The 24,939-nt window shown below is 39.0% G+C and overlaps 1 protein-coding gene across 3 annotated transcripts in view; it reads left to right on the forward strand.

The window, feature by feature from the left end:
- VPS13B (vacuolar protein sorting 13 homolog B) overlaps nucleotides 1-24,939 on the forward strand; it is a 752,513-nt gene that overhangs the window by 607,151 nt on the left and 120,423 nt on the right. For all 3 annotated transcript variants that reach the window (XM_027594446.2, XM_027594522.2, XM_027594354.2), the window contains exons 38-39: nucleotides 2,138-2,345; nucleotides 2,824-3,008. In XM_027594446.2, coding sequence (XP_027450247.2) covers nucleotides 2,138-2,345; nucleotides 2,824-3,008 — 393 coding nt within the window. The remainder of the gene's footprint in view (nucleotides 1-2,137; nucleotides 2,346-2,823; nucleotides 3,009-24,939) is intronic.

A 24,939-nucleotide genomic window follows, 5' to 3' on the forward strand; every position in this document is an offset into this window, starting at 1 on the left:
AGGTGCCAATACTTTGTTCCCTTTTTTTTTTTTTAAGATCTTATTTATTTATTTGACACAGAGAGAGAGAGAGAGTACAAGCAGGGGGAGCTGCATGCAGAGGGAGAAGCATGTTCCCCGCTGAGCAAGGAGCCTGATGCGAGGCTCTATCCCAGGACCCCAGGATCATGACTGAGCTGAAGGCAGACGCTTAACCAACTGAGTCACCCAGGCACCCCTACTTTGTTCCTTTTTATGGGCCAAATAATATTCCATTATATGGCCATACCACATTTATCTATTTATCAATTGATGGACATTTGGATTCTTTCCACCTTTTGGTTATTATGAATGATGCTGCTAGGAACATTTGTGTACAAGCTGTTGTGTGGACATATGTTTTCATTTCTCTTGGATATGACTAGGAGTAGAATTGCTTGCTGGGTCATTAAACGTTTTTCTAATTATAGACTTTTCTACAAAGTAATCAACTTGTCTCAAGCACTGTGCCATCAGCAGTATATAATAACCATTTGCCAATGGCAGGTTCTTTAGATATTATAACATTTGATGATTAACACTTGATATATAATCAATTGCAGCATTTTATGCATTTGATTTATAGCCATGTATGGACTGTGTGAGGATATTCAACTTATTTCTTGGTAACTTTCTATTTGGATAGATGTGAATGTATTTTTTATATGATTTGATGTCCCCCAAGTTTGACATAAATCCAAAAATTTTGAGAAATTCACAATTACATAAAATGGAAATGACTAATTTGTTAATAATGGAGGCATATTATATATGAATTTCTTGTTTTCATCTAAAAGTTGTGTTGCCTTGACTTTTTCACCAGTTTTTTTACTGACGGGAAGATGTGAAAGGATTCTAATAACTTACTGCTTTGTATTGCTTTGGAGATTTTCAGGACCTATCAGAAATCTTCATGTATTTAACAATAAGCATGTGATTGCATGTTGTTTTATCAACAGTATTAACTGTATTACCATTTTCCCAAGACAGCAAAGTAACTCCTCATTAAAATCAACAATAAGACAAAAACATAGTATATTATCTCTACATTATAAAGTCACTGTCTCTTGACAATTTAAAGCCCAGAGCACAGTGTTCAACTCCCCAGCTTGACTTTTTACTTATCTCTATTTTTCAGGATCCAGTAAAAATAAGATTGATGAGAACACAGTAGACTTAGTATCACATCTCTTACCTTTATTTCTGTTGCCTTAATTCCAGAGAGCAGGACCCAAACTTAGGTTTAAAATTTACCCACAGGTATAGGGTTATTTTTTTCTACGTCTTTATATTTTTTCTATTTTCAGTGTTAATCTGGTTCTCTTAAAAATAATGGTTGTATTGCCTTTATCCAATATATACAAACAAATGTAACATTATTTGCATTTTGAGTCCTCTGACATTAATCATTATTACCCACGGGTCATACTTCTGTTATGGACTAGTAACTCTACACATGCAGAGAAAAGAGAATTTGATCCTCTTTATTACAGAAAACACCAAGGCCCTTGTTCTGAAACTCTACCGTATCTCCTCTGTGGTTGATTCTCAGGGGCTGTGGAATACTGTATGTTGGCACATTCTCGCTAAACACAGAAGTTGGGAGCCTTCTGAGTTCAAGTTCATTGAGCATCTTCCCTTTCTTTTTCTCTGAAGAGTAAAAGTGCAAAGAAAGGAACCTTATAATTAAGAGGTGTTTATTTAAACTCATGACAAAATGTAGGGAGCTATTCCACAAGGTTATTATTATTCTTTTAAAAACATTTTGGCCTAGAAGATCTTCATTGCCTTCTCTCAAACTGTAATAGGTATTGTTTTCTCACTTAGCTAAGTTAACTCATAAACATTACCTCACACAAACATAATTTCATTGGTAATTCAGCACTGAAAATTGTTATTCTCACGATATATGATGTAATTGATTTTCTTGTTTTTATATATTTATTCAAGTAGTAGAATTTCATCCCATAGGTCAATTACTTAGAAACTATAGTTATTGTCAATAATTAAATTGAACGTAATTATGGTCTTGCATTAATTCAAGTATGATTGTGCCTAATTATCCTCATGAAATGTTTGTACTTAAAAGCCACTGAAATTTTTTGTATGATTCTTAAAGGTTTTCTGGGGTCAAGAACATTTGAACTGTTTAGTTCTTCTACATGAATTACTCAGTGGATACCTTAAAGAGGGGGGAAATTTTGAAGCGCAAGTTCCTGAAGCAGTGTCCCAAATGCCGTCTCCTATAGAAAAGAACCAGATGTTTAAAAGTGAACAAAGTTCAGATGACCTACGGACAGGCCTATTCCAGTATGTACGAGATGCTGGTAAGTAGCAACAGCTTCAGTATGAGAGAGAGTTTTAACTGCACATTCACTAAATAGCACATCAAGATCACTTGAAAAGTACGTTAATACCTGCAGGACAAAAATAGTACATTACAAACAAACAGAGTTCTGGAGGGGAAGGGGGTGGGGGATGGATTAGCCTGGTGATGGGTATTAAAGAGGGCACGTACTGCATGGAGCACTGGGTGTTATGCACAAACAATGAAAATGGAACACTACATCAAAAACTAATGGTGTAATGTATGGTGATTAACATAACATAATAAAAAAAAATAGTACATTACCATTCAGTCTGTCTTAGGGAAAATTCTTAATTTGTTCCTGTCTCAAACCAATTAAAAATGGCCAGCCAGCTTCTTTACATTCTTATCTTTTATCCTCATAATGTTCTCTTTCTGTAATAAATCAACATGTTTCCTTTCAAAAGCATGCAATTAATTATTTTTTCCTTTAACAGAACCTTTGAAAATGCCTGGTGTCTATGAAGTCTTGTTTTACAATGAAACTGAAGATAGCTCAGGGATGATGTTATGGAGATATCCAGAACCTAGAGTGCTCACCCTTGTACGGATAACTCCTGTGCCCTTCAATACCACAGAGGATCCGGATATTAGCACAGCAGACCTTGGGGATATGCTACAGGTAGGTAATGACTGTTCATTTTAAATAAAAGCAATGTGAAAAAGTACTGATCAGATACCAGGAAAAAAGATTAGAGGGGCACCTGGGTGGCTCAGTTAGTTAAGCATCTGACTTCAGCTCAGGTCATGATCCCAGGGTCCTGGGATCGAGTCCCACATTGGGCTCCCTGCTCAGCGGGGAGCCTGCTTCTCCCTCTGCCTCTACGTGCCACTCCCCCTGCTTGTGCTCTCCCTCTCTCTCTGACAGATAAATTAATAAAATCTTTAAAAATAATAATAATCAAAAAAAGATAAAAACATACCTATTTTTCCCATCAATAGTATCAGAGAGAGGGCGCCTGGGTGGCTCAGTTGGTTAATCGACTGCCTTCGGCTCAGGTCATGATCCTGGGGTCCCGGGATCGAGTCCCACATCAGGCTCCCTGCTCAGCAGGGAGTCTGCTTCTCCCTCTGACCCTCTTCCCTCTCGTGCTTTCTATCTCTCATTCTCTCTCTCTCTCTCAAATAAATAAATAAAATCTTTTAAAAAAAAATAGTATCAGAGAGAAATACACACAAATACATATACATATGTATGTATACACACCCACAAAAGAGAAATTTTAAAATAGGGAATAATGTAATTCAGATTCATGATTCATGGCAATTTTGAGAGTTCTCAATTCTACTCTTAGCCCTTTATAGGAGGTTATGTTCCATGTTCTGAGTGTAATGGGACAGCTGTCATTCAGGTCACCATTTTCCAAATACCATGTGCTCACACTCTTCAGCATTTCTAGAACTGCCTTATGAAATAAAATATGTTCACATAAGGCCAGAATGGATGACTCAGTTTTCGTCTTCATTTCCAGAGCTGAAAATGGTCTCGGACTTGAGGTGGCTGATAGGAAAACTGTCTAACCCGTGGTCGTATTCCATGTGACTTTGTGAAAGTTTGTTGCTTGTCATTTCCCTGAGTTTAATGTCAGTGTCACTGAGGCTATCACTACATTATTTTTCCGCTTATCAATATTCTACAGAGTTGATTTCTCCAAAAATTTGTTTTCCTCTTAGTTTTCCACATATCACTAGATCACACAAACTCAGCACAGTGAGGTTGCTCTCTTTCCCTGACTTCCCACATCTAATGCATCAACAAGTCCTGTCAGTTCTGCCCCCAAAATATGTCCCTATTCCATCTACTTCCCTCTTTTTACTGGTACAACCTGAGTCCAGGCTGCCCCCTCCCTCTTCCCTGCCACAGTAGCTTCCGACTTGGTCCCAATGATTCTATTCTTGACTCCCTGTAATGCATTTCCAAATAGCAGCTAAAGTGATCTTTTAAAAAATGTAGATCAGGTCACATCACTCCTCTTAGAACCTGATGGTGCCTTCCTCTACTTCTTAGAACAAAATTCAACCATCTTGCTGTGGCCTGTAAGGACCTATGATGTGTGCCTTGCCCACCTCACTGACTTGGTCTCATGCCAGTCTCCCCATTCCTTACTAGGCTCCAGCCATACTGGTTGAGTATACCACTTGACAGTCATTTCTCTTGCTCTCTTCCCCAACTTTGTCAGGCAGGTACCAACTCAAATGTCCTATCATGGCTGGTTCACTACCACTTCTTTATTCTAAATTACATTACCTTATTTTACTTTTGTCATAGCTCTTATTACTATTTAGAATTATAGTATGCATTTATTTATTTACTTGCTCATGGTCTTTCTGTCTCTACCATTAGAAAATAAGCTCCTTGGGGCGCCTGAGTAGCTCAGTCAGTTAAGCATCCAGCTCTTGATTTTGGCTCAGGTCATGATCTCAGGGTCCTGCAGTCGAGCCCTGCACCGAGCTCTGTGCTCAGCAGGGATTCCGCTTGGATTCTCTCTTGCCCTCTCCCTCTGCCCCTCCCCCACTCATGTGCATGCACACTCTCTCTCTCTCTAAAATAAATAAATCTAAAAAGAAAAGAAAAGCTCCTTGTATTTCTTGATCACTTTTATCTAGCACTTGGTACACAGAGATATTCACCAATTTTTTCTTTTTCTTTTTTTTGTTTTTTAGAGGGAGAAGGTGCGGGGTGGCGGGGGGGGGAGAGAGAATCTTAAGCAGGCTCCATCCCCAGTGGGGAGCCCAACATGGGGCTCGATCTCACAACCCGGAGATCATGACCATGCCAAAATCAAGAGTCGGATGCTCAACCAACCAAGCCACCCAGATGCCCTCCCCAATTTTTTTAATGAGTGCTCTGTAATTATTTTTTTTTGAGACTTATTTATTTGAGAGAGAGAGAGAGCATGGGGGAGAGGGGCAGAGGGAGAGAGAGTCTTAAGCAGACTCCGTGCCAAATCCAGTTTGAATCCAAAATTCGTATTAACATATTAGCATATTAACATTGACATATTATATTCTTATTTAATTCTTGTTTTAATTTTTGATTATAATATATTTAGTCAGATGTTCACCTTCTGAACTGATAACAATAAAATGTGTCATCGTTTTGTCAAGTAAACCTGAGTGTGCAGAACTATCTGATTTGCCAAGATGTCAGCAGTCTTTAATTTGATTTTTTTTTCCTGTGATGAGAATTTTTAAAATCTACTCTCTTACCAACTCTGCTTTGATTCTTTAAATCCTTAAATTTGTTTCCCTTCCTATTAATATCATATTCAGGATTACCTTCTCTGCCGGCATTCTTGGATTATTTTGGCTAAGTAAAATAGCAACATCTTTGAATACTACTGCCTTATTAGACTTGCCCAAATGCAGAACGTCTTTAGTGTATGTTCATTCAAAATGAAAATACTCCTATGTCAAAGTTTCAGCATCATGTAAGGGCTTCTTTGTAACTGCTTTTTGGGTCCATATTTATAACTCAATGTTAACTAACATAAGTCTTATAACTCTTAGTGGTAGTATTATGCCAGTTGTATTAAATGATGCATTTGAGATAGTACATTCGCTAGTAACATGTTCTTTATCTTCTCATGGACATTGGGGAAGGCAGAAGAGCCTTCTGGTTAAGAGGATAAACTCTAGCCAGAATGCTCGATGTCACCTTAGGCAAGTAACTTAATCTCTCAGCCTCGCGTCTTTTGTTTTGCTTTTTTTTTCCATAATAAAATGAGGCTATTAATAATGTGATGATTATAGGAAGGAATGTTTGAAAGACACATCGAACAATGCCTGGCATACAGCGTGTGCTATGTAATATTTAAGGATGAGTATTACCAATTACTACCTTGGTGATAATTGTTAAAAGTCTTTTCATCAAATAGAAGCATAGGCTAGACCAGAGAGAGTGGAGGCTGGTGATTCTACAGACCAGCTGGAGTAGTCCAGGAGAGCTGGGACGGTCCCAGGGTCTAGACAGTGGATTTGTCACATAAGCACAGCACTGCATGAAGGAAGCCTAGCAGGGGGCAACAGGCAAAGCGTTGGTATCAGAGAGGTTTCACATCTTACTGGAGAGATAGGAACTGTGAGTTGTGGCCAGAGTTCAAAGACAGGGATGCTGGTCTAAGAAGCAAGAGAGGCTTGACCTCCTGTGAGTTGAAAGGGAGAGCTTGATCGCAGCAGTAAGAACACCCAGAATCAAAAACGCGTGGAAGAATAAAGCAGGACTGGCAGAAGGTTGCCTTGCACCTGAGCTCCTGGTCTGATCCTTATGTTCCCCTGACGAGGAGCAGAATTTGACCCAGGGGTTGGGGTGAGCCTCATTGGTAGAAATAACTCTCTGGGTTGCAATCTTAGAACTGTACAAACTATTTTGTTTCCTTGGAGCTTCTGTGGAGAACATTGAAAATATGTTGCATGAATCACAGCTTTGATTCGATATGACAGCTTTTTCCTTGAGCACTTGCAGTGCCAGACCTTGGACTTGCTTCTGGGAATTCAGCTCCTCAACTGAATGCTGGAGTTAATGTTATTTACCTTTCAGAGATGTTACAAGAATTGAGTGAAATATTATAGCTAAAACAAATAAATGCCTTACACATAGTGAGCTTTCAATAAATGTTCATTTCTTTCCCTCCACTCCTTCACAAGCAAATGTCTGGGCCACTAGAAGAACCTTCTAAAGAGAATTCCAGCCTTTGGTCTGTCTTCCTTCAAGCTATCCTACTAAGTTCTTCAAGGAACAGGTGGATTGTATCAGTTCCTTGAGAAAAGCTTTCAATGATCCTGTCACCCTGGTAGACTGACTGACCTTGAGGGCCCTGCATAACCTCTCCACCCCCACCCAGCTTTACCTTTCACTCCATTACACATGATCTACCCTCTAGTCAAACCGACCTGTCCAGCATTTACCAAAGCTGCCAGTGACAGCCCACTTCCATACCACTCCCTCTTCATTTGAATCTTCCCTTTCTCTGCTGAAATCCTACCCGCACTTCCAAACAGCCCGTATGCCCTCAACACCATGAAGCCTTACCTAGATGCCATCTCCATACATATTACCCGCTTCCTCTGTAGTCTATGACACTCCAAAGCAGCACTTTTATGCTATTTCTTACCTTATTCCTCACATTTATATTATGTGTTCATATCTTGTCTCCTAGATTGTAGGTTTCCGAAGGCAGTGATTGTATCAAATCTGTCATCCTGTCCCTTCTAGTGTCCACTGCCCTGGAGAGATGCTCAGTATATCAAATGGATGAATGAATGCATGAATGTCCATGTTTCTATTTTGTATTACTCAAAAGTCTTACATTGCTTGTCATAATTTTGTGGGGCTGTTGAATGAGTTTTGGTTTTGCAAATTGAATTATGTCAAGATGCATTGTGTTATGCTTCACTGGTATTATCTACCATAAACACATAGTCTAATGTCATTACATTACATAGGCTTTTGGTGAGATCATTGAATATACTGCCAAGCCCTTGCCCCCTGGACAGAGGCTAGTTCTTTAATACAAAGATAAGTTAATCTCTTTGGTTTTAGTCCTAAAAACAGAATCAAGTTTGGTTGACTTTTTCCTTGAGGACCGTTTAGTTCATAAAAAACTGACCTTATAGAGTTCACTTATACAGAACCCTCACATTTGTCTGTTTATATATCTTTCCATGATTGATAATGGCATTTATAAATAGGCTTCCCATATGAGTTTATGGAATTTATTTTGCAAGTGTAATGAAAAATATGGAAAACATGTTTATAATATTAAATCAAACTAACCATAGGTTCTGCATAAAGACCCTGAAATTAATGTTCACAGAAAGCAAAAGGAGCTTATTTTATGGTCAGTTTATAATTTCATCAGGTTAAATTTGAAATATTAGCAGTATACTTAGGTATCAATAAGATTCCAACTTGTAGGGTAGAATAATGCCGTCAACCTAGAAGGAATATTGTATCATTTTAATGAGCTTAAATGTCAGAATTTCTGGCACTGTGTCTGGCACATTCTAAGTTTTCCTTTCCTCATCTTGTTGTATACACTGCCTACTCAGGATTCAATTTTGGAAATACACATGTACCCAGATTGTAAAATTTTAATCCATTTTTGGAGTAAAATTGATAATGGATATTTTAATTCTCACACAGATCTGTCATGGTACTTGTTTTTATTCTCTCCATACTGCATTATTCTTGTTTCATATTTATTTTCATTTATGTGTTGCACTAAATTTTTAGGTATCTTCATTTGGTATGTGAGATAGGCCAAACTAAATATCATCTTTCCTCAAGGATCCTAAGAGTATAAATAAAGCTTAAGCATTACAATTCAAGACAAACACTAAGAGGGTGGAATCACTGAAGCAATTTAAACAGAGCGGAAGCAAACTTAAAGGAGTGAATTGGAAGATAAGTTTGGCGTTGCTAACATACAGTGTGGATTAAAGGAAAAGATGTAAAAGCTAAAGTCAGGAATTCCTCTAATGTAAGAAACATCTAGGGTGTACATAAAATTCCTGGTGTTAAACTTGGAAGAGAAGGATGGGGCACCTGGGTGGCTCAGATCGTTAAGCATCTGCCTTCAGCTCAGGTCATGATCGCAGGGTCCTGGGATCGAGTCCCGCATTGGGTTCCCTGCTCTGTGGGGAGCCTGCTTCTCCCTCTCTCTCTGCTTGCTGCTTTGCCTACTTATGCTCTTCCTCTTCTCTCTCTCTCTCCGTCCAATAAATAAATAAAATCTTTAAAAAAAAAAAGTCAAAGGAGAAGGAAAGAAAATGTTTAAGCAATCTGAGGAAAAATTAACACAGGTTCACAAAAGTTTACACCAAAGAAATTAAATAGATACTTAGATTCAGATATATACCTTCAGAAAATGTGAATATAATTAACAAATGAGATAAACATCTCTGTCATTTTTATTTCCACTTCATAGCATTTCTCCCCAACAAAGAATTATTTGATATCTTCTCCATCTAGTGTAGGGTACTACAATGTATAGGCAATGAGGGCATAAAGACGTTGATCTGTCCCTACTCTTACAAGGTTTATAATCTACTTGAAAAAAGAGGGCATAATTGCATATGCAAACTCATAAGATAGAATAGCTAAATATAAAGATAGACCCACACATTTATATGGGAAGAATCGTGTAATTTGGGGAATTCTGACATCTGAAAAGTAAACTGAATTAATCGGGAACAAAATTGATTTGTGACAAAAGCTGTATGATTTCATAGCACTTTCTCAGTTAAGAAGGCATTTTCCAGCTTGAGAATTTGATGCAGACTTCTTATAGGAAAAAAAAACATGACTAGAGTCCATAAACGATATCTTCACAAGGATAACAGGAAGGAAAAAGACAAAAGCAAGCTGTGTCATTTGTTTATTTCTGGTGGAGAAGGAGAACAGTAAGCCAAAGAAATCAGTGCACTCATGTAGGGTTCGTTTTTGTTTATTCAGTTCAAAAGTCAGGGAAATTAGTTTTTAAAGTAACACTAGTATGATTATAAAAATCAAATGGAAACCACATTGGAAGAATAATGAAGAAAAAGTTACATACTTGGAAACCAAGGAGAATCTAAATGGTTGAGATCTGGGTTATTTTTGCTCCAGTGTGTTATGATCATCTCAGTGTTTTACACCCAGAACTGTGCTAGATGCTTTGCATAATAACCTCAGTAAATCTCATTTTATTCTGTGAGGTGTGCATTATCCCCACTTAATAAGTGAGGAAACTGAGGCCAGGAGAAATTAACTTGTCTTGAATTATGAAACTTAAAAATGGGAAAGCCACGGGCGCCTGGGTGGCTCAGTTGGTTAAGCGACTGCCTTCGGCTCAGGTCATGATCCTGGAGTCCTGGGATCGAGTCCCGCATCGGGCTCCCTGCTCGGCAGGGAGTCTGCTTCTCCCTCTGACCCTCTTCCCTCTCGTGCTCTCTGTCTCTCATTCTCTCTCTCAAATAAATAAATAAAATCTTTAAAAAAAAATGGGAGAGCCAGAATTTTATCCCAGGTCTTCCTGACTCCAAAACCTATGTTTTTTACCCTCTTTGTAAAACATCAGGATAATAATACCGTAGATGGTACATTCGCGTGATAGTGAGCTACTCTGTTGAGAAATGTGGAAAGAAGGAAAATAAAATTACCCTTTTACTTCAAACTATTAAAGCATGAAATCATGAATCTGACCCCAAATATGCAAAATAACCTTAAATAAAAGGACTCCTAGACACACACAAGATGGATTGGATATTAAGATATCTAAAGAAAGAATGTTTCCTTCAGAAGGAAAACCAGTCAGCTCTAGAAGCCTAGGAAGGTCACGGAAGCATTTGTTGGCAGAAGCTGTCCTGGCAGCATCCAAAGAAATGGTGCCCAAGTGTCTGGTTCACCTGGTAGCTAAATCCCCTTCATGGAGACGAATATAGCAGCTGTCAGATCTCTGTGTCTAACATTCAAATCATCTAACTACCCAAACAACCTCCTAAAACTTTGGCTCCCAAAGCAATCTGTCTACAGAGAGAGTATCATACATTGCTCAGGCCAGCATCAGTATCCAGGCTCCTGGCAGTTATACATCTCATGGTAAATTAATAACTTGGCATCTGGTTTATATATCAGTCTCTAGTGAACTTTGTTGCATGACTCAGCATTCCTAAGTGCTAGGACACCATGGAAATTTTCTGAGACTGCAAGACCAATGGCCAGATCTTGAATCATGGCGAATCCATCATATTGAGTACCCTCTTGTGGCACCTGCCTGCCCAGTATGCTGGTCTGTCCCAGATGATGTCTCTGTTGTGCATTGTGTCATAAACATTTCCAAACAAAATTCTACTCTCACTACCACCATGAAGAGTTGTGAGAAGTAGATAGGATGTATATAAAGCATCCAGTCTTACATAGTTCGGGGCTTAGTAAATTATTATTACAACACACAGTAAATGGTAGCTGCTGTGAATATCAGCATTACCATCATCGTCATCGAATCCATTGATCAAAGAACATGGACCCTACTGTGTTAGACTAAGAAAGCCCTGTTTTCTGAGAAAGACTTTTTTTGTATTTATAGCCTGTTAATGTCCTAACAGTTGGTGGGAATGCGGGTTGTACCTGTGATTAATAGCATGCTTTCACTGACAGAGACTGGTTGCTGTAAGAGGAACTACCTTCCCAAAGCTACATGGTCAGCCCCTCCGAGGTAGCCTGTCAGCTGCAGTCCTCCAGGTTGCAGGTAGCAGAAACCCCATTGAAGCTGACTTAAAGAAAAATGGAGGGATCTAGTATCAAGACACAGTGGGGAGTCCTAGAAGCCAAGGGCAGCTGGCCTCTCAAAAACGAGGCCAGGAATGGAAGATAGGAACCCACGGGGGGAGTATTTACACACTATCACTTTTCTCTGCTTCTTTCCCTATGTTTGCTTCATTCTTCCTTTTCAACAAACTAGCTTTCCTCCTGCTTCTCAGGCCAGCTGGTAGTCTCCCCACAATTCCCAGAGTCACATTTACAAGTCCAACCTCCGGTCCAGTTCCACATTCCTCATCCACCTAGAGGGGTGTCAGGTGCTCTTGGGTCGTTCAACTGTGGCCATGGGGTGGAGTCACATTCACCAACATGGCTGTGAAGTAGGGGTCATTGTGAGCTCGGCAGATACCCCCCAAAAGGGATCCATCCATTCTATGTCGGATCTCTCTTACTGTTCTCGTTTTTCACTCTGGCTAGTTTGGCCTAACTCATGCTCAGTACTGGCCTCACACTGTCAGCTGCTTCTTTCCGGTGACTGACTCTAAGGGTCTGCACAGCATATTCTGCTCTTCCAAGAGGGAAACCTTTTATATACGGTCTGTGGTGTTAGAGAAGCATCACCACGGGCAGAGGGTCTCTAGAAAGTCCGCCTCACTAAAAAAAATTTGACTCCTTTTTGCTATGGTTCCTCCAGCTTTTCTCTTTGCAGATATCTGACAGAGCTGTTTTCTCTTTCTACATCAAAGGCTGTCTGCATCTGGAGAAAAGCCTCATATCACTTCTTAAATCTTCTCATTGTCCTCTCCTAGCATCCTCCCAAAAAGCGATTCAGCAAGCTCCTATGTCTTAACTGACACATAGGAAATATTTTCTTGTCCCCCAAACACTTAAAATCCATACCTTTTTTGGTCAGTCCTTCCTTTTTAAGGCAATGACTATGTAGCACATTAGCAGCTTCGCAAATTCTGTACAATCCCAGGTCTGATGATGTGTGAGAGCTTCACATATAAAACCATTTTCTGTTTTTGAAATCGAGTTTACAATGTGATGCTTCATGCCTGTAGCTTAGTGGTGATTAAATCATGTTTAGTTTTCTGATACTGTTTTACCTTACATATGTACCCACAAGTGGAACTAAAGCTTCACTAAACCTTATAGTTCGGTGGGTGTTATTGTTTTTCATAATTACATGGAGAAAATGTTTCAAGTCAGGCAGTGATACTCAATATTATCCAATAAATTAAAAACTAGACTTTTGCTGCTTTAAACTTGACTTTACAAGCTTCCTGTAATTCTAAAGCTCATGTACCTGATGGACGAAGGTTATGATATTAGCACCTGGTGACACGACATAAAAAAAAATCCTTCTGAGAGTTACTTGCAATCTAATATGATGTGCCTCTTCCATGCACAGCTTAAAAAGAATAAAAGGAAGTGTTCTTGGGTGTTTCTTTTCAGCTGTGTTGGGCGGTTCACTTATAACTGCAAAAATGTTCCCAGAATCCCGAGCCTTTTTATTTTATAAGCACCTCCTGCCCCCTGGCAGCTGTACTAATGTGTCCCAGAAGGCTTTGCTCCTATCCATCATCTTTAGGAGGGGTGCTCAAAGCCCAGATATGAGATTCATTATTGTTGAAATGCAGAAAGAAAAAAAAAAAGTCTTGGGGGCTTTAGAGAAGTAAGAGGCAGAGCCAGAGTCTTAGGAAATAAGGGAAAAGCAAAAGTCCTGTGTACCCAGTGGACACAGTAATAAATGGTTCTGAATGATGGGTCACAGGGCTGGATCGACTACTAAGTGTTCCACATCCAGAAGCATTGCCTCCTTTTTTGGACAAGGAGGGAGGAAACTGAAATAGAGTATTCCCTGAGTACACTTTTAATCATTCTGCCTTTGTGGTGTTGTAAAAGTAGGAAAAAGGGATCTAGGGATATATTGAAAAGAGCTCTGCTTGAAAATTTTGAAGTTAACGCAGGAAATACAGGTAAAAGGACCTGGGTTAGGGCCATGAGAGGTGCAAAGGATGACGGGGTTCTAGTTCTGCTCTCAAGGCATCTCTAGTCTTTTAGAAAAGGTAATAAGTACGTGAAATGAGGCAAGGTAGAACTGTGAAGTGCCAGAGAAGAAACACAGAGAACGTGCCTTTTTAAACAAGGAGAGCTTACATCAGCCTGGAAACATCAGGAAAAGACTTCATAGAGGAGATGGCAATTGAAGGACTCCCTGAAGGCTGAGGAGGGTCTCAACATAAAATGAAGGGAAAGGGGATATGAAGAAAAAATCAGTCTGAGCACAATTGCAAAATTGAATAAGAGAAGACATGACTTATATCTGGGAGGTGGCAAATAATCTGGTTTGACTAGCATAGGTTATACAAATGAGGGATTTGTGGAAGGGTGGTAAGCGGCAGACATGCATTTTTTGGTCCATGTCCTCCTTTCCATGGAGGGAAAGAGGAAGGCAACACATTTATTATGAACCTAGTACGTACCAGGCACCGAACTTGGCCTTTTCTATGTCATGTCCCAATGATTGGACTATGATGCTGCACAGTAGGTACTGTTGTCTCTACTTTAGAGCTGAGATAACTCAGGTTCTGAGAAGTGTAATTTCCCCAAGAGTGCAAAGCAAGTAAGGAGCTAAAACCAGGACTCAAAGCTAGGTTTGTATGAATTTTTTTCCTCTGTGTTGTGTACCTTGACTCCTTTTAGATGGAGTTGTATTTGATTCAGTAGGCATTGGAGAACCCTTGGCAGTCCATGCCTTTAGGTAAATTGATTTAGAAGTCTCGTAAAGAGTAGAATGTAGAAAGAAGAGCCCAAACGTGAGAAGACCTGCTGGGGGTCTCAGAGAGGAGACAACAGAAGCTATAAGCTGGAGCGGGGTCAGAGGCCGGCGGTGTGAGGAAAAAGAAGTGAATGGAGGAGACGCTGTAGAGAAAGACTACGTTCTTAGCAACTGATAGGGTAGTTTAATGACAGGGAGTAAGAGAAGTCATAGATGACTGCTAGATTTAAGATCAATAGGCAGTGTGATGAGACTGTTTACAAAATTTTTAGAAAAGAGCGTGTCATGCTAGGCATTATTCACTATGCTGAAGGCACTATTCAGAAATAGTGAAATCGGCTCTGCAGAGGTGAATGTTCTCGCCTTATCACAGGCAAGAAATCTGAGAATCTAAAAAATTAAATGAGTTGCCATGGGCCTCTTCTCCCTGAAAAGTGTGTGAATGAACATAGATTTAACACGCAATTTCAAGATACTTTATAGATTATAGATTCCTATAAAGTCTTTATGAATCCTTGAGGAGGAATCCCAGCAACACAGGAAAAACACTGTCAGAGCTACTGAGATCTGTGTCAGTTAGGATTAGGTTCAGATATGCGAGATAGAAAATGCCAACCGACAGCAACTTAAACAAAACCAGTGTTTCTTTTCCTGTCACACATGAGAACCGTCTGCAGGTAGGCAGGCTGGGACTGTCGGTATCTCCACAAGTCATGAGGGTCCAGGCATCTTCCTGCCTTCTGCTTCTTTTCTGTCCCCAGGCACTTGCTTTTCCTTCATGGTCCAGCATGGCTGTGCAAGCTCTAAGCAGCTTGTCCCCATTCCAGCCACGAGAAGACGAAGGGAACAAAACAGAGCGTGCTTCCTCCCTTTAAGGATATTTTTTGGAACCCACGCTCTGCACGCTGTGCTGCCAGCATCCCAGAGTCCAGAACTGGGTCACCTGGCCACGCCGAGTGTGAGGGGAATTGGGGACTCATTTGCTGAGGAAGAGGGGAAGGAGAGCTGGTGAGGCAGGACAAGCAGGCCCTGCTGGCACCGCCCGCTGTGACTCCCAGGGGTCGCCCCTGCTGTGCTGGCCAGCCCTGGGGCCCACTCCCACTTCTCACCTGCTGGGGAGTCATTGTTCCGTCTGTGAGGCAGTAGGAGAACTCGCTTTCTAGTTCACTAGTGAACTGTCTGCTGAAGCAGAATTTGTAGAGGAAACTGAAAAAGCGAATGAGATTTTAGATAGATACATAGGTAGATAGATGATAGATAGACAGAGAGTAGGTAGATAGTTTGGAAATGCTAGCATTCCTTGCCCTTCAAAAACAAGAGATAGGGAAGGAATCTGCCAATAAGACATGCTTTTAAAATAAATGGAAAACATTTGCAAACTGGGAGAATAGTGAAGTCATTTTTGTCCTGTCACTTTATTTGGTGATAGAAATTTTATTTGTTTCTCTTTTCCTATTAAATACTGTTGCATTAAAAAGTCGGGGGGGAAGCATTTCCTTCTGGCAACAAAGAACTATGCCTAGCAATCAATGTGTTTGATGTTTACTGCTCAGCATGAAACATGTTTACTGCTCAGTATGAAAAATGTTTCATCTAAAAAAAAGAAAGGATAGTAAATATGAATGGATGGTCTGTTATCATCTTTTTATGAATTATCCTCCCCCAATAGAAGTATTTTTGCCCTGTGAAAGTCACATTAAACCCATTATTCATTAAGTATAAATTATTTCTTAAAAGCTACATTGTTGAAGAGAAACGAAAAATGCAGAAGGAAAAAAGTACAGAGAGGCAATATAGCCCATTTTTTAAGAACAAAAATTCTGGAGCTGAAGTAGCTGGGTCCAGAGCCAAGTACCTTGGGCAAGATACATAACTTTTCTGTGCCTCAGCTTCCTTATGTATAAATTAGGCATGATAATAGTCCATACCTCTTTGAGTTGCTAGGAAAAATAAATGTCACTAGATGTAAAAAGCACTTAATGATAGTTTCTTGCACGTAGTGCTTTATAAATGTTAGCAATTATTACTTTCCTCTAAGAGCTTACCATCTCCAGGTGCCAATTTGCCTCTTGTTCTGCCCTAGATTTTGAATGTTGGAGAAAAACTGAATTTTTATTACAAACTATAAATTCTTTATCCCTTTACCCATCCTTTTCATAAAGGCATTGGCCTGAAAATTCATTTTTGTCATACATTTTCAACCATGCATGCCTTCCATTTTTTTACTCAACTCCTAGTTAGGAAAAAAGAAATTAAACTTGAGAACCTTGTATGTTTTGTAGCAACATCTTTAAATAGTACAACAAAATTAAGAATCTTGGTTCTCTCCTGCTGCTAGCACTTTTTTTTTAGCAGCTTTACTGAGATACCATACACATACCATACACTTCACCCACGTGAACGGTATCATTCACTTCTTAATCTCTTCACAGACTTGTTCAGTCATCACCACAATCAATTTCAAAGCATTTTCATCATCTCAAAAAGAAACCTAGTGCCCTACAGCTATTACACTCTAGTCTCCCTAACCCCCAGCCCTAAACAACCACTAATTTACTTTCTGTGTCTACATATTTATCTATTCTGGACATTTTGTATGAATGGAATCATATAATTTGTGGTCTTTTGTGACTGGCTTCTGTCATTTAGCATGATGTTTTTGCAGTTCACCCATGTCATATCATCAGTATTTCATTCCTTTTTGTTGTCAAATAATATTCCATTGTATGGTTATACCACATCTTACTTACCATTCATCAGTTAAGGACATTTGAATGTTAGCACTTTGTGAATCCTCATCTGCTTTACTTAGCCTCTGTTCTCTCCTACAAACTTGGACCAAAGGTGATGATGATGATTAATAATATTTACAAGGTGTTCCTATAAGCATTCTTTCAAAGAGCTTACAGTCCGAGCTTAATGAAACTAATACATCAGCAGCTATCACCCAGCACTGTGCATTAAGTTTTAATGAAAGTGTAGAGAAAGAAGTTAACATAGTAGTTGATGAGCTTGAAAAGTAGGCTTAAAGCCAGATAGTGGAGGGTTTTCAGTGACATTCTGAGACATTAAGCACTTTATTCTGTGAGAGTGGTCATTAAGGGTATCAAGCTAAGTAACGACCATGGCTGATTACAGCGGGGAAAAATGAATTAGAGACTAGAGGTTGGGCTGCCTGGAGGCCTATTCAGAGCACTATCGCTCAGCAATCATGAGAATGACAGTTGGAATGGGAAGGAGGAAATGCACGTAAGAGAGAGACATCTGGAGGTAGAATAAATAGATTTTGATGTCTTGATGCAGACAATAGGAGGGGGAAATTAAATGACTCTAGCCTGAGTGACTGGATAGATGGAATACTTTTAATGGGGACTGGAAATGCCAGAGAAGAAATGGGGTAGTCTCGGGTTGTGGAAGAGATACTAAGCTCTGCGTTGAATACTTATAATGTATGATGTTAGAGGACTAATTCTGATGAAATGCCTACCACAAGTTTGGGAATGTAGGAAGCCAATTCAGAAAAGGGTCAGGATATTTAAGAAATGGTTTAGCAAATCATCTCCATAGAAGTAAAAATTGAAGCCATGAAAGTGAAATAGGAAAAAGTCACACAGAGAGACTCTGGGTGAAGAGCTTAAAGATAAGAGCACTGAAAATAGAACCATGAGAAATCTCACTGTGTCCAGTAAATAAATAGTAGGTTAGGAATTGTGGTGGCTTGAATAGTGTTCCCCCCCCCCCAAAATTCATTTCTACCCAGAACCTCAGAATGTGACTTTATTTGGAAATACGGTTTTTGCAACTGTAATTAAGTTACAATGAAGTCATACTAGATTAGGGTGGGCCATAAGCCAATGATTGGTATCCTTATAAGTAGAGGGGAATTTGGACAGAGACAAATACAGGGGGAAAGGCCATGTGAAGACAGAGACAGAGGTTGAGGTGATACAGCCACATGCCAAGGAATACCAGGGATTGCCAGGAGCCACCAGAAACTGGGAAAACGCAACGAAGGATTCTTCCCTACAGTCTTCAGTGGACCATGGCCCTGCTGACACCTTGAGTTTGGACTTCTGGCCTCTAGAACTGTGAGAATAAATTCCTGGTTTTTGTTGTTGTTGTTGTTTAAAGGTTCATTTATTTTTGTTTTAGAGAGAGTGCACGAGCAGGGGGAAAGGCAGAGGGAGAGGCAGAGGGAGAGAAGCAGACTCCCAGCTGAGTGCAGAGCCCGATGTGGGGCAGGATCTCACAACCCCAAGACCATGACCTGAGCTGAACTCAAGAGTCAGTCGCTTAACCAAATGATGCCCCAAATTTCTTTTGTTTTAAACCAGCAAGTCTGTGGTAATTTGGTATGGAAGCTTCAGGAAACTCATACAGGAATCAACAAAGAAGTAGTCAGAGAGAAAGGCCTAGGAGACAACAGTGTCATCAAATCCAGGCATAGTGAAAAGTTTGAGAAGTGTAGGGGATTCAGCAGTATCATGACCACTAACAGAGTACATGGTGCACTGGAAAAAAAGAAAGCTGTGAATGTGACAACTTGAGGTCACTGTTGATGTAGAAGCTTTAGTCACCAAGGCACCATGGCAGAGCCATTCCCCTACAATATCCCATCTCCTTCTTGGGTCTTGTGCTTGGGTCACGTTGAGATTAACTGTTGGACACTCTGACTACACCATAAGCTCCATGAGAACAGGGCCCTGTTCCTCATTCATCAGTGTTTCCCAGTTTCCTAGAGACTAGAACGTACTAGCTGCTTGGTAATCGTGGGGAAGGAATTGAAGGATAGAGAGAAGCTAGAAATTAGAAAAGAAGTTATTAATCTAGTTTATGCTTGGTTCTATGGAGGAAGTTATTGGTAGGAGGTCTTCTAATTAGAGAGTTGAGTGATAAGACTCATTCTTTAGAGATAGAAGATGTCAGTTCTTTAAAAATGTCATGAGAGGGGCGCCTGGATGGCTCAGTCAGTTAAGCGTCTGCCTTCGGCTCAGGTCATGGTCCCAGGGTCCTGGGGTCAAGCCCCGCATCGGGCTCCCTGCTCAGCGGGGAGTCTGCTTCTCCCTCTCCCACTCCCCCTGCTTGTGTTCCCTCTCTCACTGTGTCCCTCTCTGTCAAATAAATAAATAAATCTTAAAAAATAAATAGATAAATAAATAAAAATTAAAACATCATGAGATAACAAATGACAAGGCCTAAGTTTTGGTGTGTATCATCCATATGCTGTTGTATACTAGCCAACAAACTTTGATAAGCAGTAGCATGCCTAGAACAAAAAAGCAAAATTGGAAAAAGACCCTAAAGTTTCAGAATGGGAAGAGGTAACTTTTTTACTTTTCTTCCCCCCCCCTCATTTATTATATTCCTATTTAGTGCAATCCATAGTGTCAAAAGCATTATATCATAATCTCACTTAATCCTCACAATGCTATAAGAACTATTACCATTCCCATTTTACAGATGAGGAAACTAAGGCCCAAAGAGATTAAAAACTTTCCCAAGGGCATACCACTGCTGAATAGCAAAGGGAGGATCCTTTCTCAGGCTTTTTGATTCTAGAATCTACATTCTTAACTACAGGGATGGAGATATTGTAGATTGGTGGGAAAAATCGATGTCATATTGATTTGGAGGTACTTCGGGGGGGTCCTCTTGAAGATGTCCTTCGTGAAACACACTTTCACATATAATCAGTGTTTCTTAAGTATTGCCTGTCTGTGGGATGGTCCAAAGCAGCAGCTTCCTCCAAACACAGACTCTTTGAAAACACCTCATATTTTCCATTCAGATTCTATATTCCACTCTATAATGCATTTTTATTAGCTTTACTCTTATAAAAGAGTATTCTATGTCATTATCTACACTATTCATTAATGGGAGAGATCCTTTTGCATTTTATAAAGTTGACCTAAGCCAGAGCGTGTGTCAGACAGTTTCACTGTCTCAGTGTCACAACGTTTTGAAAGCCTAGACTTACGTGAATAAGTAACTGCAGATGGCAACCATTTTTTCACTGCTCTATCAGCCACATAGTGGTGAGTCACTGAGTGGAGATCTCAGAGTGCTGCCAAAAGCAGCTAAATAATATGTTGGTTTTAGGTTACTTATTAGAAGGAATTTTGGTAAGTGTGTTTTCTTGTTAACAGTTCTCTTGTCTATTGGACTGGAATGGTTTGCTTACCTGCAGTACAGGAGACAGCCTCTTTGAATTATCTCAAGGAAATAATACTCATCAAAGGGCATTTTCAGTGAAGAGAGATGACTGATGTGGTTCTTTGCTTTTGTGAGTGTTGCCATATTTAAGCTGAACCAGGATTCTCAAAGGACTCATTTTCACCACAACCAACTTCCTTAACACACTCTCAAACTTCATTTTACTGCACTGATCTTGCCATGTACATAAAGTGCATTCAGTTTTATATTTGTTGATTGAAAAATATTTAGCCTTAGGAAAATATTTGCTACATAAGCCAACTTAGAACCATTCTTTGAAAATAGACAATAATTCCATTAATCTTACCCATATTTTCCCCCTTTATCATGACCTCTTTTTTTCCTTCTGTGAAGAGAAATCAATTCCAAACATTGACTAGTAGCTTTTTCTCTTTAGCTAAGTCACAATATATCTGTGTAAAATAGCAAGTTTTCAAACTTGCTTCCTATTTCATTAAAAGTTTATCTTAAAAGATGAGGACTCAAATTAGTGATTTTTTTAAAACTATTAAGCACATTAAGAAAATTCAGAGCTAAACTTGATGTAAGGTACTCTTAGTAATTGTTGTAGTTTGTTTAGTATATTCAGAATTAAAAAATGGTCTTCAAGAATCAACTTCCCCACAGCTTCTCCTATTGTAGAATAGGCGCCATCTAGATACACAACCCTACGTTTGTTCCCAAGCAATACTTTGATCTCTTTAAAATTTATATACAGTGTTGAAACTCATTAGTAGTTATTTTATTATGACTATAAAATAGACCTTCCTAAATACTCTCCTATTAATATAGTCAACATAGACCAATAAAATGACTAATGCCAGTGCTATCATCTGGTGGTAGGGAAAGAACCTCAGTCTATCAAGCAATTATTCAAATATGTATTGTGAGTATATTAAAATGTATCATTTGATAGTATCACTGATGGCACTTTTTGTATTGAGGTATGATTAACACATAACATTTTATTAGTTTCAGGCATATAACATAATGATTATATGTTACAACATAATGTACATATTGCTAAATGATCGGCATAAATCTAATTAATATCTGTCACCATACATAGTTCAAAAAAATTTTGTGTATGTGATGAAAACTTCTAAGATCTACTCTCTTAGCAACTTTCAAATATGCCACACAGTATTAACTCTAGTCACCATGCTGCACATTTCATCCCCATGACATACTTATTTTATAACTGGAAATTTGTATCTTTTAACCCTTTTGCCCATTTTGCCCACCCCCATGCTTGCCTCTGACAACCACCAGTCCATTCTATCTGTGAACTTGGTTTTATGGTTTGCTTGTTTGTTTTTAGACTCTACATGTAAGTGAAATCATATGGCATTTGTCTTTCTCTGACTCATTTCACTTAGCATGATGCCCTCAAAGTACGTCCATGTTGTCACAAGTGACAAGATTTCATTCTCTTTGATGGCTGAATGTTTTTCCATCGTGTATATATACCACATTTTCTTTGTTCATCCATCTATGGACACTTAGGTTGTTTCCATATCTTGGCCATTGTAAATAATGGGGCAGTGAACATAGGGTGCATATATCTTTTCGAGTTAGTCTTTTTGTTTTCTTCAGATATATACCAAGTAGTGGAATTACTAGATCATATGGTAATTATATTTTTAATTTTTTGAGGAACCTCCATACTATTTTCGATAGTGGCTGCACCTGTTTATATTCCCACCAACAGTACATGAGGGTTTCCTTTCTTCCACATCCTCAGCAACACTTGTAATTTCTTGTGTTTTGGGTAATAGCCATTCTAACAGATATGCAGTGATATCCTACTGTGGTTTTGGTTTGCATTTCCCTGATGATGAGTGATGTCAAGTATCTTTCCATCTGCCTGTTCCCCATCTGTATGTCTTCTTTGGAAAAATGTCTATTCAGTCTTCTGCCCATTTTTTAATTGGATTGTTTGTTTTTTTTTGTTAGTGAGCTTATATGAGTTCTTTATATATTTTAGATTTTAACCCCTTACTGGCTATATGATTTGCAAGTATTTTCTCCCATGAAGGCACTTTTTTTCCCCTTCTTCCTTTTCTTCTTTTGATTCAAGACAAATACGACCTTTTCTAAAATATGAGTAGGGTTTTTCAATTATTTCTGTTATATGAGCTCCATCTTCTAACATGATTCCTAAATTGATTTTGAAGGAAGCTTCGAACAATTTTCTAAAATTCTTAATTGGTGTGCTTATTATATTATTCCTGAAAAAGCAATCTATCGTTCGATAAGTTTTAGTTGGGAAAAAAAAACCCTGATTATTCCCTTTGAAAAAAATTCAAAGTTTCTGTTATGAAGAATTTCAAATATACAAAATGGAGAGGGTACTGTAATAGGCCCTGCGTGTCTTTCCCACACACACCTTTTGTAATTGTCAGCATCGTTTTGTCCGTGTTACATCTGTTCCCCGCACCAGTTTTTGTTGATGCTGATACTGTTTTTCTGGAATATTTTTCTTAAAGTCCCAGTTATCATATCATTCACCCATAAAGACCTCAGTAAGCATTGCTAACAGGTAAATATATTTAAATATAACTTAAACATCTTTATCATAACCAAAAAAATTAACAGTAATCCCTTGTTATCATATAATTGTCTATATTTAGTTCTCCTCTCTTATTTCAAAACTATTTTTTAGAGTTGGTTTGTTTGACGCAGGATCCCACTGAGGTCATCACAGTGTTTGATCAATATAGTTTTGACATATATATATCAGTTCCCTCTCTCATTTTTTTCCTCCCCTATGTCGTTTATTTGTTGAAGACCCTGGATTATTTGACCTATAGAATTTTCTAGGGGTGCCTGGGTGGCTCAGACAGTTAAGCGTCTGCCTTCGGCTCAGGTCATGATCCCAGGGACCTGGGATCGAGTCCCGCATTGGGCTCCCTGCTCAGCGGGGAGTCTGCTTCTCCCTCTCCTCTGCCTGCCCCTCCACTTGTACTCTCTGGCTCTATCTCTCTGTCAAATAAATAAAATCTTTAAAAAAAAAAAAAAGAATTTTCTAAATTTTGGATTTTGACTCACAATTTCTCTTTATAATACTGTTTATATTTTCTTGTTTTCTGTGTATTTTCTGTAAGCTAGTAGTTGTTATGGTGGCTTAATTATTTTTCAGTTGTATGTTTTGTTTTGTTTTTTTAAAGAATACCCCCCAGGGGACACAATATTCCCTCCATTGCATCACAAGCAGAGGCACATGGTGTCTGCTTATGTCACTTATGGTAATGTTAAAATTGATCAGACGGTATCAGTCTGATCCATCATTATCAAGTCCTCTGTTAACCTTTTACACATTGATTGTTCCATGGTTTGTCAGCATAGTTTCTCCAGCCCCCACAGAAATTAAATTCACTGATTCATTCTTCACTAAGAGGGAAGAGGCAGCATGCATTTATTGGACAATTTCTGCATGCCAGAAATTTTGCTGGGCAGTTTACATATATTCTTTCATTTGCTCTTCCCAAAATCTTAGGTATTTTAAGAGTTTCATAGGTAAAGAAACTACAAGTAGAATTTACTCAAGGTCATATAGCTAGTAAGGGAACCCAGTTTTTTTTTTTAAATGTTTTTATTTATTCATGAGAGTCAGAGAGAGAGAGAGAGAGAGAGAGAGAGAGAGAAGCAGAGGGAGAAGCAGGCTCACCACAGAGCAGGGAGCCCGATGCGGGACTCGATCCCAGGACCCCAGGATCATGACCTGAGCCGAAGGCAGACGCTTAACCATCTGAGCCACCCAGGCGCCCGTAAGGGAACCCAGTTATGCTAGTTGTTATTGTTTTTATTAAAAATTAACCTAGAAAATAGTAATTCTCATTTATATGTAGAGGTAGATAAAACAGATTAAAGCTAAAGACCAAACTTAATGAGAATGGCAATGTCTACAGCATTTGTATTCCTATCAATAAAGTGATGGTACTGTCGTGTAAGCTAAGTACTTCCCATTGCCCAGTGCTGTACCACTGGAGCCCAGCAACTAATTTCTCTCAGTCTTAAATATCCTTTTAATGATCTAAACATATAAGCTGTATGATAGTTCATCTTATGGAAAGCTCTGATGTCTGCCAAATAACATTTTTATAAAATGAAAACTATATCGTAAAGCATTTCTAATAGTGAGGCATGTTAAGCGCTCCAGTGTTGATGAGAGAAATCTTGAAATCTTTTCTACATGTCTTTAAACATCATTTGTCTTCACGGTTTGGGGTTAGTGTCCAGAGCAGCAAGTTGATGTCTATATGACCTCCCAAAGTCCTCTGCAATCCTGCCATTCTCACACTGATGAATTCA

The sequence above is a fragment of the Zalophus californianus genome, chromosome 4 (genome assembly GCF_009762305.2).
Source record: "Zalophus californianus isolate mZalCal1 chromosome 4, mZalCal1.pri.v2, whole genome shotgun sequence".
NCBI lineage: Eukaryota > Metazoa > Chordata > Mammalia > Carnivora > Otariidae > Zalophus > Zalophus californianus.